This window comes from Pristiophorus japonicus, chromosome 8 (assembly GCF_044704955.1).
Source record: "Pristiophorus japonicus isolate sPriJap1 chromosome 8, sPriJap1.hap1, whole genome shotgun sequence".
Taxonomy (NCBI): domain Eukaryota; kingdom Metazoa; phylum Chordata; class Chondrichthyes; family Pristiophoridae; genus Pristiophorus; species Pristiophorus japonicus.
This window is the reverse complement of record NC_091984.1, coordinates 22,270,174-22,283,988: the sequence shown is the minus strand read 5'-3', so window position 1 is coordinate 22,283,988 and position 13,815 is coordinate 22,270,174. Positions and strand designations below refer to the sequence as shown.

The following is a 13,815-nucleotide window of genomic DNA, read 5'->3' as shown; positions in this document are numbered from 1 at the left end:
GTCCATATTTTCAAATGGGTTTGCAATTTGGCCTCACTCCAAACACTTCTCTGAAGTGATGATAACTATAAATGCAGAGCTGCAAATGGTCCAGTGACAGGTTAATGCACCACTCTATACCATGGCATGGTAGGATTCTAGTTCGTGCCAGAGATTATCCAGTGGAGCGCTAAAAAGAGACGAAGCACCTTCCCAAAGGGATGAGGGAAAATCTGTTGAAAAGGTTGATGCATATTACTTGTGCACCCCAGTGTTACAAATGATTACAAAGCAACATTAACAGGCCACAAGAGCATATCAGAATGTCTAGTTGGTCAAAGAAGCTTATGTGGTTATGAAATTAACCTTTATTCTAAACTGAAGCACAAGCATTTATGTTTACAAGTTAGAGTGAGTCAGAATTCCTGCTATTCTATTCCTAGCTTTGTAATTGGAAAGTGTTAATGTTATAGAATTGATGCCATTTAAATTTTGAGTACAGCTTTAAGGATGAGATATTTTCACCTTGCACAGAAAATTCATGTGAACTATTTTAAACAGGTTCAAAGGCAAGGTTGGAGCAGCAAACATCTGGTGTTGGGTGGGTGGGGAAATCGGAGAAGAGAGTTGAAGCTTACATTCATCTTTTTACATTGAACATCGCCCAATTTATAGCAGGTCAGTGTGTAAAATTCCATGACTAATTTTGTTTTGCAGCCAGACTTTGGTCTAAACACCAAATGGCACTATTTGTTAATTTACAATTTAGACAAGCATTAAAACTGCAGTGATTAAATCCCAGCTTAGAGTTTGCCCTCATTAATAAGGCAATGTTCTACTCCCAAGAAAGAATAGTGGAGCAGTTTCACTTGCTTACCCGATCTAGCTCTAATGTAAACTTCTGATCCCATGACTGATTGCAAACTGGTTTCCAACTAGTCTGCCCAACAACTGTATTGTCCAGCTTCAGTACAGCACCGATCTCATCTGTGCAGAAATAATAAATACTCAGTTAGACAGTGCAAGAGGATTTGATCATTTAAGAATGTCTTTCACTACATAACCTTTAATAAATTGGAAATAAAACAAGCAGGGCTCCTTATGATGTGAGCTGGGTGAGGAACAGCTTTTCATGAGTCAATGTGCATTCTCACATTGCTAACAAGGACACCAGTTAACTTCCAGATTTAAATACTGCCTGAAATGAATGATGGGTGTAGGGAGCGCATTCCGCCCTTTCCTTTAGTATGTCCCACCCAACGTTTTTCCACAATAATGCTAAAGTAAATACAAGTTAGCCATTCATACTTTCTTTCCTCCTATAAATGAGGGGCTTTAAACCAAGCTTGCCATCGCCTAATCACTATTTTCTCAACTATGCTGGTATCCTGCATTATGGGACCTTGACCTAAGGTTTTTATACATATAATATATATATATATATATATATATATATAGACACACACACACACGCGCTGGACGGTGTTTGAGATTTACTTATTCTAGGCACAAATTTCAACCAAAAACCAAACTTTTACCATGTAGTTGTTTCAAGAGGAACTGGTTTTACTTCAATAACTTGAATTTTCATTTACTAAGTGTTCTTCTGGACTCAAATGTATCCACTGAACCACGAAAGAACATAACATAAGAAATAGGAGCAGGAGTAGGCCATACGGCCCCTCGAGCCTGCTCCGCCATTCAATAAGATCATGGCTGATCTGATCATGGACTCGGCTCCACTTCCCTGCCCACTCCCCATAACCCCTTATCGTTTAAGGAACTATCTATTTCGGTCTTAAATTTATTCAATATACCAGCCTCCACAGCTCTCTGAGGCAGAAAGGATTTTGTATTTCACTATGCCCCATTATGCTACTGAAACAAGGAGAGAGGGGGCTGCAAACATGTGTACCTTTTGAACACGAGATGAGAAAAGGGGGAGGGATCAAAATTCTAATTTATATAAAGGTTGAACAGAGCAAGGGTGCACAAATACAACAACAACAACAAGTATTTTTATAGCGCCTTTAACGTAGTAAAATGTCCCAAGGCACTTCACAGGAGTGTTATAAAAGAAGAATTTGACACCAAGCTACACACGAAGAAATAATGGCAGACTTGGTCAAAGAGGGTAGGTTTTAAGGAGCATCTTAAAAGGAGGAAAGAGAGGTAGAGAGGAGGAGCGGTGTGGGGGGAGTTCGAGAGCTTAGAGCCTAAGCAGCTGAAGGCACGGCCACCGATCGTTGAGCAGTTATAATCAGGGAAGCTCAAGAGGGCAAAATTTGAGGAGCGTAGACATCTTGGGGGGGTTGTGAGACTGAAGGAGATTACAGAGCTAGGGAGGTGCGAGGGTATGGAGGAATTTGTAAACAAGGATGAGAATTTTGTAATGAAGGTATTGCTTAACCGAGAGCCAACGTATGTCAGCCAACGTTAGGATTCATTGAAACAAAACTTGATTGCGCCATCAAATACGAAGCAACTTTTTATAGCATGAAGTTTTCAAAAATGATTAAGTCCTCAAAGTCTTCTGATGCTCAGACTACAGAAACAGGAGGATAGACAGATGAATTCATGGCTGGAGAGATGGTGCAGGAGGGAGGGCTTTAGATTCCTGAGGCATTGGGACCATTTCTGAGAGAGGTTGCACCTCAACAGAGCCGGGAGCAATATCCGGCGGGGGGGGGGGGTTTGTTCGTGCTATGGGGGAGGGTTTAAACTAGCTTGGCAGGGGGATGGGAACCTCAATAGATTCAGAAGGGAGAAGCAGCAAAGAGGAAATTGGTAAGCAGAAAAGTAGAAAGTGAATTTGGAAGACAGAGGAAACAAGGGCTAGAAAATAGACAAGGGAGCTTGGCAGTGCTAAATGGTATATAGTTCAATGCAAGGATTATACGAAATAAGGCAGATGAGTTAAGAACACAGATAGACCCTTGGGAGTATGATATTATAGCTATTATTGTGACATGGTTGAAAGAAGGGCTGGTATGGCAGCTCAACATTCCTGGTTACAGGGTTTTTAGACAGAATAGAGAGGAGGTTAAAAAAGGAGAGGGGTGGATCGCAGTATTGATTTAAAAAATTACAGCTGTGAGGAAGGACGACATGTTAGAAGGATCATCACATGAGGCCATATGGGTTTAATTGCAGAACAAAAAAGGAGCAATCACACTGCTGGGAGTGTACTATAGACCCCCAAACATTAAGAGCAAATATGTAGGCAAATTTTTGAGAAGTACCAAAACTATAGGGCAATAGTAGTAGGGGATTTCAACAACCCTAATATTACCTGGGATAAAATGAGTGTAATGGTATAGAGGGTGCACCTGAAATGCATTCAGGAGAACTTTTTTTTAGCCAGTACGTGTCAAGCCCAACAAGGGAGGGGGCAGTTCTGGACATAGTTAGCTGGAAGGGGCAACAGTGGGAGAATATTTTGGTGCGAGTGATCATAATTCAGTTAGATTTAGGGTAGTTATGGAGATAAATCAGTGTCGGAGTAGTGTGAGGCATTTGAGGAGGAGATCCTCAGGGTACAGAGCAAGTATGTTCCCTTAAAGAAAAAGGGTGGGACTAACAAATCTAGAGCCACCTGGATGTCAAGGGTCATACAGGGTAGGATAAAGAAAAAAGGGAGGCTTATGACCGACACCGAGGGCTCAATACTGCAGAAATTCTAGAGTATAGAAAGTGCAGGGGTGCAATTAAAAAGGAAGTAAGGAAAGCAAAGAGAGAGCATGACGACATTTTGGCAAGTAAAATCAAGGAAAACCCAAAGATGTTTTATAAATACATTAAGAGCAAGAGGATAACTAAAGAAAGAGTAGGGCCAATTAGAGACCATAAAGGTGTTGTGTGTGCGTGTAGTGTGTGCGCATGCGGTGTGTGCGTGTGGAATGTGTGTGCGTGTGTGTGTGTGTGTGTGTGTGGAATGTGTGTGTGTGTGTGTGTGTGTGGAATGTGTGTGTGTGTGTGTGTGTGGAATGTGTGTGTGTGTGTGTGTGTGTGTGTGGAATGTGTGTGCGTGTGTATGTGTGTGTGTGGAATGTGTGTGTGTGGAATGTGTGTGTGTGTGGAATGTGTGTGTGTGGAATGTGTGGAATGTGTGTGTGTGTGTGTGTGTGGAATGTGTGTGTGTGTGTGTGTGTGTGTGTGGAATGTGTGTGTGTGTGTGTGTGTGTGTGTGTGTGTGTGTGTGTGTGTGTGGGGAGTCAGAAGATGTGGGTATGGTTCTTAATGAAGACTTTACATCTGTTTTCACAAAAGAAAAGGACAATGCAGACATTGCAATTAGGGAGAAGGAGTGTGAAATACTTGATGGAATAACAGTGAGGGAGGAAGTATCAAGGGGCTTAGCAGCTTTGAAAGTGGATAAATCACCTGGTCTGGATGAAATGTATCCCAGGTTAAGAGAAGCAAAGAAGAAATAGCAGAGGCTCTGACCATCATTTTCCCAATCCTCTCTGGCTACAGGTGTGGTGCTAGAGGACTGCTAACCTTGTACCTTTGTTTAAAAAGGGAGAAAGGGATAGACTGAGTAATTACAGACCAGTCAGCCATATCTCGGTGGCGGGAAAATTATTGGAAAAAATTCTGAGGGACAGGATAAATCTTCATTTAGAAAGACACGGATTAATCAAAGACAGTCAGCATGGATTTGTTAAGGGAAGGTCATGTCTAACTAACTTGATTGAATTTTTTGAGGGGGTAACAAGGAGGGTCGATGAGGGCAGTGCGTTTGATGTGGTGTATATGGATTTTAGCAAGGCTTTTGATAAGATCCCACATGGCAGACTGGTCATGAAAGTAAAAGCGGCAAGTTGGATCCAAAATTGGCTCAGAGGCAGGAAGCAGAAGGTAATGGTTGAGGGGTGTTTTTGTGAATAGAAGGCTGTTTCCAGTGGGTTCCACAAGGCTCAATACTAGGTCCCTTGCCTTTTGTGGTATATATCAATGATTTAGACTTGAATGTAGGGCTATAATTAAGAAGTTTGCAGATGATACTAAAATTGGCTGTGTCATTGATAATGAAGAAAAAAGCTGTAGACTGCAGGAAGATATCAATGAACTGGTCAGCAGGCCAGAACAGTGGTAAATGGAATTCAATCTGGAGAAGTGTGGGGTAATACATTTGGGGAGGGCTAACAAGGCAAGGGAATAAACATTAAATGGTAGGGCACTGGGAAGTGTAGAGGAACAAAACGACCTTGGAGTACAGATCCCTGAAGGTAGCAGGCCAGGTTGATAAGGTGGTTAAGAAGGCATATGGAATGCTTGCCTTTATTAGCAAAGGCATAGAGTACAAGAACAGGGAGATTATGCTTGAACTGTATAAAACACTAGTTAGGCCACAGCTAGAGTACTGCGTGCAGTTCTGGTCACTTCATTACAGGAAGGATGTGATTGCACTAGAGAGGTTACAGAGGAGATTTACGAGGATGTTGCCTGGACTGGAGAATTTTAGCTATGAGTAAAGATTGGATAGGCTGGTTTTGTTTCCTTTGGATCAGAGGCGGCTATGGGGAGACCTTATTGTATAAAATTATGAGGGGCCTAGATAGAGTGGATAGGAAGGACCGGTTTCCCTTAGCAGAGGGGTCAACAACCAGGGGACAAAGATTTAAAGTAATTGGTAGGAGGTTTAGAGGGATTATGAGGGGAAATTTCTACACCCAGAGGATGGTGGGGGTCTGGAACTCACTGCCTGAATGGGTGAGAGAGGCAGAAACCCTTATCACATTTTAAAAAGTACTTGGATTTTCACTTAAAGTGCCATAACCTCCAGGCCTACGGACCAAGAGCTGGAAAGTGGGATTAGGCTGGATAGCTCTTCGCTGGCCGGCGCAGACACAATGGGTCGAAATGGCCTCCTTCCGTGCTGTAACTTTCTATGATTCTATGATATATGTTCATTAAAAAAAGTTGACTTAACTGGACAAATCTTCTGTTTTGACAGGATACCGGCTATTCCCACTTCTGCTTTTGCTAGTTCTGCTTATAAAAGAGGATCTGGTTTCATTTGGGCTCCAGCCAGGTAAAGGAACAAATGTATTTTTTGATCGACCAGGAACTGTCTCTAGCAGGTCTTGACATCCCATAAGCCTAACCTCAAGGCTACCTGTTGACAGAAAATCAGTTATTTTTCACAACACAGGAAACCAATTAACATTTATATATGAGCACAGTTAAATTCATGACTTACGACATTGGGATCATTCACCGTTATCACTATCACACATTCATAAAGCGGCTTTCAGTCAAGAAATATCTTGAGGCACTTCATAGGGAAGCAGGTTCCTGAGCAACAAGTAGGGAAAAATGTGACGATATGACTGAAGGCACAATCAAATGGTCAGTTTTGATGAGACTTTTGAAGACAACAACTTGGATTTATATAGCGCCTTTATGGAAGTAAAACGTCTAAAGAATTAGCAAGTTGCAGGGTTTAGGGAGAAAATTCCAGAGGTTGAGGCATGGTGTCAAAAAGCTCTGCTAATGACAGTGCAGCAGAGGAAGAGAGGGAACAGAAATGTCACGGGAAGACACACAGCAGCACAGCACAGACTGAAGAGAGTTGTAGATGTAGGCGGAACAAGGTCAGAGAGAGATTCAAGGGTAGGCCGATCGACACTGAACACAAGATTTTCAGAAAACCTTTGATAAGGTACCTCACAATAGGTTATTATATGATGGCAGTTTGTGGAATTAGGGGAAAGTGTCATAGTGGATTAAGAACTGGCTACATTCCTGTAGGCAGAAGATGATTATTGATGGCTTGGTTACCAGTGGTGTGCTGCAGAGATCGATGTTAGGGCCATTGCTGTTCATTATCTTCATTAATGACCTGGTTGCAGGTATTGAGGGAACGGTTCACAAAGTTTGCAGATTATATGAAAATCTGTGCCAGACGGTAGATGAGAATAAACTACTTCAGGCGGACTTTGATGCAATGCTGTACTGGGCCTGCATTTGACAAATGGCATGTAATGTAGTGTTAGGCACGTGGGTAGGATGCAAATATACTTATGCCCTACATGGTAAACAACTTAAGTTTGTCAAGAAGTGAAAAAGAAATCTTGGTATGACTGAACATAATTCCCTTAAGGTCCATGACCAGTGCCGAGAATCAATAGCCAAAGCAAATAAAATTATTCAGTTGCATTGCCAAGACTGTACAGTACAAAACAAAGCACACCATTTTATCCTTGTACAAGATTTTAGTTAGGCCTCACTTAGAACACGGTGTCCAGTTTTGGACCCCTCACATGGTGGGTGCAATGTGCCCCCTAATTCTTTTTGGTTGCGCTATCACTTTAACGGACTGCGCAGTCCATTCAAAAAACGGAGTGATTGTGTGCACGAACATTCGTGTGTCCTTCTGCGCATACACGCCGTGGACTCTGCCCCTTTTTCCCATGTGCACTCGATCCGGTCGCGCATGTGCAGTACGATATATGAGGAAGCTGGAAGTGGGACCGAACAACGAATCACGTGGAGTTCATTGCCACTCGAGCCTGAAGCTGGAACTGCTACTAGGGCTCATCTCCAGAACTTCTGCATAGAATATTGCTGTGATCACCGACACAAATATTTTCACGGTTGTCTACGAGAATGGAAATCGGAGGTGGGAGAGAAAGAGCACGCGAGAGGGGAGCAGAGAGATTGGGAGAGAGTGAAAGAGATTATGCAAGTGGGGGCTGAGAAAGTGGGAGAAAGTCTGGGGGGAGAGCGAGAGAGTCTGGGGGGAGAGCGAGAGTCGGGGGGGGAGCGAGAGCGAGAGCAAGCGAAGGGAGGCAGAGAAGAGAGAGAGAGAGAGAGAGAGAGAGAGAGAGAGAGAGAGAGAGAGAGAGAGAGAGAGAGCGAGAGCGAGAGTGAGAGTGTTGGGGAGGTGAGGGGCAGAGAGAGAGAGAGAGACAGAGAGAGAGAGTTGGGGGGAAGGGGGGGCCCAGAGAGAGGGAGGGAGAGAGAGAGAGAGAGAGCGAGCGAGAGAGGAGAGAGAGCGAGAGAGGAGAGAGAAAAAAAGAGAAACGGGGGTAGAGAGAGAGAGCGAGAGAGAGAGAGAGAGAGAGAGAGAGAGAGAGAGAGAGAGAGAGAGAGAGAGAGAGAACTCAGAGGAGGTCAGGAACTCATGGAGGGATTGGGGGGGTAGTAAAGAGCACAGTGGGGATGGGGGAAGAATGTGATCCAGGTCTTTGGGGGGGGGGTGGGTGGTGCGGTTTGAGAGTGAGAACGTGATCATGATGGTAAGACGGATCACGTTCTTCCAACCACACCACATTCTCCCTATCCTCCCCCTACATCTGGTTGATTTTTGTGTGGCAAGTGACATCATCGGACTGGACAAAATCCGGAAGTCATGACACTGTCACTATTCAACAGACCTGTTTACAATCAGTGACCCACACACAATGCCCCAACTATGTTGGGGGTGTTCAGGAATTTGTTTTTGGGGCGGGGGGGTGGGGGGCTTGGGCAGGGGGAGATGGTCAGGACATGGGGGTGTGGCAGGCAGGCGGTGGGGGAAGGTGGTCAGGAACTCGGGAAGGGGGAGATGGACAGGCACTCCGGGGATGGAGGGAAAAGAGGGCAGGCACTTGGGCGGGCGGAGAATGTCAGAATCGAGGGGGGGCGGGGGCGGGTAGAAGATGGTCTTAACCTGCGAGAGTGAGCCATGTCTGTCCCAAATAAGCTCTGTCCTATCTGGAGTCAGCAGTCAGAATGGCTCGAATTACACTTTGCAAAATCACCGATTACGTAGGCAGGCGCTTCTAATTACACATTTCAGAGAAACTGCTGGATGTGCCTTATCCTCCAAGGGCAGCAATCAGCAATCAGGTCTTGTGATCAAGGGGACCCAATCAGAGCTTTCGGTGTCACAAATAAACACATCCATCAAAAAAAGTCTCCCATTGAAAAGCTGGCAAGTGACCTGCGCAGCTTAGCAGGAACATTGGGTTCATGATCGAAAGGCATTGGAAAAGGTTCTGACGAGTGCCACGAGAATGATATCTGGCTTAAAACACCTTAGATAGATTTAAAAAGCTGGGTCTATTTATTTTTGCGAATCGTAGAGTCCATGAGGATCTGATAAGATGTGTTTAAAATAATGCAGGGTCTAGACTGAGTGCACATACACTGATTACTTCAATTATATAGGTTAGAAGGGACTAGGGTAGAACTAGGTTAGATGTTAGAGGATAAAAGACCTATGGAACAAGTTGCCGGCTCAAATGGGGAGTGCCAATTCACTGCATACCTTCAAAAGAGAACTAGCCAGGACAGAGATTACAACATACCAAAGATAGGCAGAATAATAAACAATATAAATCATGATCAATGTGTTCTCTCCTGTACTAGTTTTGATCACCTTAAGGGTTCAATGAGGACGTCTCCAAATTTTTTTTCCCTAAATTGGCCTTGGGTTTTTCATTTGGATTTTTGTCCAGCAGATCACATGGTTGTGGGCGGGTAGTGCATGTTGTAAATCAGGAGGCCTAGGGCATCATAGCTATTTGGGCCAGGCTTGATGGACCAGCTGTTTTGTTTTTTTCTTGCCCTTCATCTTTCAAACGTTCAACATAAGGATTTTGCAGTTGGTGCTTGCAGTAGGGAGCTAGTGGAGGACAACAAGCAGGACGAGATACAAGGAGCAGATAAGTTGAGTTTGTGTAGGGTGGAGCCAATGAGAGCATTTGAGGGGTCGATTCTGGACCTGATGGAAGATGTGCCTGACGGTTTCAACGGCATTAGGGAACGCAAGGAGATGTTCTGGGAGATGGAAGTAAGCAGCCTTGGTACGGCTAAGATAAGAACATAGGAACTGAAGAAATAGGAGCAGTAGGCCATTCGGCCCCTCGAGCCTGCTCCACCATTCAATAAGGTCAACTCCACTTTCCTGCACTATCCCATATCCTTTGCTTTCCTGAATACCCAAAAATCTATCGATCTCTGTCTTGAACATACTCAACGATTGAGCCTCCACAGCCCTCTGGGGTAGAGAATTCCAAAGATTCACCACCCTCAGTGAAGAAATTTCTCCTCATCTCAGTCCTATATGGCTGACCCCTTATTCGGAGATAGTGACCCCTGGTTCTAGATTCCCCAGCCAGAGAAAACATCCTGCATCTACCCTGGTTTGTAGTCACAGAATGTTGCAGGTGATTTTGACCTGGGTGGTTTTGGTACTGTGTGCAGGACAGAATCCAAATTGGAGATTGGATTTTAACAGAAATAAATCTTTTGAGAACTTGAGTGGAAGGGCAATTGGACATAGGATGGTAGGTGGAAAGATGGGCTTTAAAAAATGTGATGGTACTACACAAGGCAATGGGGAAAGCATGAAACAGTGGCATTAGTTTTGGATTTCTCCAGCAAAAAGCTGACACTGACAGGATGGGTTGAATGGCCTCCTCTGCACTGTAAACTGCTATGATTTTATGACAGCATCTTTGAAGATGGGGAACAATGCCTGAGGAAAAGAGAAAGCTCACAGTAACGTGAGAATTTTGCCAAGTGGTAATTGAGTGGTAAGAAACTGGGGAACCTGTGTGGTGGAACTACAATACAAATTGAAGAACAGGTTCAGCACCTTGGCCCCAAGTTTCCACATGATTTGCTCCTGATTTTTAGGAGCAACTGGTGTAGAACGGAGTATCTTAGAAATCGGAATTCTCCACATTTAGTTTGCTCCAGTGCTAGTCAGTTAGAACAGTTTCACTTTGGAACAGAATTTCTTTTCCCAAAAGGGGGGGGTGTGTCTGACCACTTACGCCTGATTTCAAAGTTTCGTGAGTGAAAACTTACTCCAAACTAACTTAGAATGGAGTAAGTGAAGATTTTTGTACGCTCGAAAAAACCTTGTCTACACTTTAGAAAATCAGGCGTAGATTACAAATTAGGCGTAAGGAACGAGGTGGGGGGGGGGGGAGGGAAGTCATTAAATTCTACAATCAATCCTTAGTTATACTTATACAAATATTATACAAATAAATCCAACCTGAATAAAAATTTATAAGCAAAGAAAAGATTAAATAAACCATGTTCCTACCTGTGTGAAAGTGCTTCAGGCAGGCCTTTCATGTTGGAGACAGGCAGCGGTGTGGCGTCAGTGTCTCGACGGCAGCGGCAGCAAGCTTCGAGCTGAGCTGCGGTGCTTGAGGCAGGCCTTCATTCTCTTCGTGGTTGGCCGCGAAGAAGCAGCACCGGACGGACCCGAGGCCATTCGGCCATGAGATATCAGCGGCGTCAGTGGCTGGCCGGCAGCCGAAGAATCAACGCTGGACACACGCAGCTCATTAAGGTTCTTGAGGCCATTCGGCCACGCTTTAGGGGCGGCGTCAGTGGCTGGCCGGCAGCCAAAGAATCAGCAGCGGACAGACGTGAGGCCATTCGGCCATAGGATATCAGCGGCGTCAGTGGCTGGCTGGCAGCCAAAGATACAGCAGCAGCCTCCGAGCTGTGAGGGGGACTGAGGCCATTTGGACAGGGAGAGGCAGCCACAGCGACAGTTTTATATTTAAATTTGCAGAATGGGTGCTGCATTGTCAACACCACGTATTATTGCAAAGTTGAATTGGCACTCTTATTTCTCCAAACACACAGTCCTTAATTTGCATGCATCAATGCAGCACCGGTTCTGCAAGTTTAGTAGTGAAAAGGTGAACTCACTGATTTCAGCAGGTGATTTATTCAGCAGTGCTGCTAAAAGCACTCCCTCACACACAGAAATATCAAAAAAAATTAAATTACAAGCCTTTGCAGGGGTCCAAGAAACAAATCTTCACTTTTTCTGCAGTATTTTAAAAAATGGCCGAGTGCCAATGTTTGTGTGAGACTGCGGGTGCGTGCACGCTCCAACGCGCACGCGCAGGGTTGCCGGCACCACGAAGGCTAATTTAAATTGTACCCGCCCCCTGCTACTTAGAAAATTGGCGCGAGTGTTAGGCTCCGCCCCCTGCTGCGAAGAGCGCGCCGCGCTAAGCAGACATCGAGCTCCTTGAATATCGGACTTTTTTTTTTTAGGCGCAGTTTTCGGCACGGAGGTGCACCGTTTTCGCCGCGGCACGAAACTTGGGGCCCTTAATTCTGTAAACAGTTTCTTAATTGCATATATGTTCAATTAAGAAATATATACTTTACTGGTTTTAATTAGAGAGATGACAATCATGCCATTGCAACCCTATTTGCATACCTCTTCAAGTTTCACCATTGTATGTGTCAATATGGCAGGCTTACTTTGTGATATGCAAATCAAAAGTACAATGCAATTGTGAAACTACAAAACACTAGCGAGTGTTTGATATATACACATGCAGCTATTTTGTTGAATTTGATTGCTTATGATCTACCAAAAAAGTGAGGTTCTTCTACAGACTCTTTGTTGGCTATATTCTACACCCCGCCCCCCCACCACAATATTCTCTCAACTGTTGTTCCAGTCTGACCATGCACCAATTCACCCAAGACGATACAATCACAGGATACCAACAAAGCTGTATTTAGTTGCCTCCATGCTGAAGCAGACTAGTGGTGCTGGAGACCCACAGCACCATGCATCTTTCACACGGGTAGTTCCATCTTAAAAGCGAACCACATGAAGTGATCTCATAACTGTATAATTGAGCTTCTGTATACACCTAAACTGGCAATTATAAATCAGCACAATTCCCTGCAAAACAACCATACTCTTAAAATAATATTGATGGTGGCAAGAAATTTGAAATACACACCTGTTAGTGCAGCAGGTTTGGATAGCGTGCTGTACTGATTCTGCGGGTAAATCACACTGTGACGTGGACTGAGGGCTGGTGATGAAACCATCGACAATTCATCTTTGATAATACTGCTCTTTGGGTGGTTTTTTGGAAGCTCACTCAATCTTTGCTCCAATGAGAATTTTAAAAGATCCAACTTCTGACTTGATTCATTAAATCTTGCTTGTGCCTTATTGAGAAAGGGAAGACAAATTACTTCACTAAATGTACTGAAGATTTCTAGTAATAAAGATACAAATTGATAGATTTTTGAAAAATTACCTCTGAAAGTGCTTTCTTGTCAGGAACCTTTCCAGACCCAAGAAGTCGCATGACATTCTTTGCTCCCTCTGCCACTGCGTATTCTATTCTGAAGTGATGCCTAAGTTCTTCAACCCTAAGCTCCAGAGGACTTATCCCAGGTTTTGGTGCTTAAACAAAAACATCATTTTAACTATCGATGCAACCCGGTACTGTACAACTATAATTAGGGCAAAAAGGAGTCAGCTGTTAAGTCACACAACAAACCAAAAACACACGCAAAAGACCCAATAAACAATAGATATATTCAAGAGGGAGTTAGATATGGCCCTTACGGCTAAAGGGATCAAGGGATATGGAAAGAAAGCAGGAAAGGGGTACTGAGGTGAATGATCAGCCTTGATCTTATTGAATGGTGGTGCAGGCTCAAAGGGCCGAATGGCCTACTCCTGCACCTATTTTTCTATGTTTCTAAAACACAAATTGAATTCTACTTGAACTGAAAAGTTTGATTGTAAAAGCAGGCAATATTATGCAAACGGTAATATTTTGTACTCAAGACTCTCTAAACAACACTGAGCTCTTAATCCCATGACAAATTAATGCTTTAAAAAGGAAGTGGTTTACAATGTTATTAAGAATAAGATGGCACTTGTAAACAAATATTCTATGGAACACCCATGCTGGGGTCTCTGATCAAGGTACAGGCTGCCTCACCTAGATGGCCATTCTTCATATGAGAGTCTGAACAGTGGGCTACTTGACCATAGTCTAGTCCAATCTTGCCGCATCTGGTGGTGAATGGGCACAAGTCTACTTG

At 43.9% G+C, this 13,815-nt stretch overlaps 1 protein-coding gene across 1 annotated transcript in view; it reads right to left on the bottom strand.

The window, feature by feature from the left end:
- Window positions 1-13,815, bottom strand: part of LOC139268428 (serine/threonine-protein kinase N2-like) — a 170,552-nt gene that overhangs the window by 30,146 nt on the left and 126,591 nt on the right. Inside the window, exons 5-8 of the mRNA XM_070886552.1 lie at window positions 13,017-13,165; window positions 12,711-12,924; window positions 5,915-6,100; window positions 857-966 (exon numbers count right to left, since the gene is read on the bottom strand). Of these exons, the coding sequence (XP_070742653.1) occupies window positions 857-966; window positions 5,915-6,100; window positions 12,711-12,924; window positions 13,017-13,165 (659 nt within the window). The remainder of the gene's footprint in view (window positions 1-856; window positions 967-5,914; window positions 6,101-12,710; window positions 12,925-13,016; window positions 13,166-13,815) is intronic.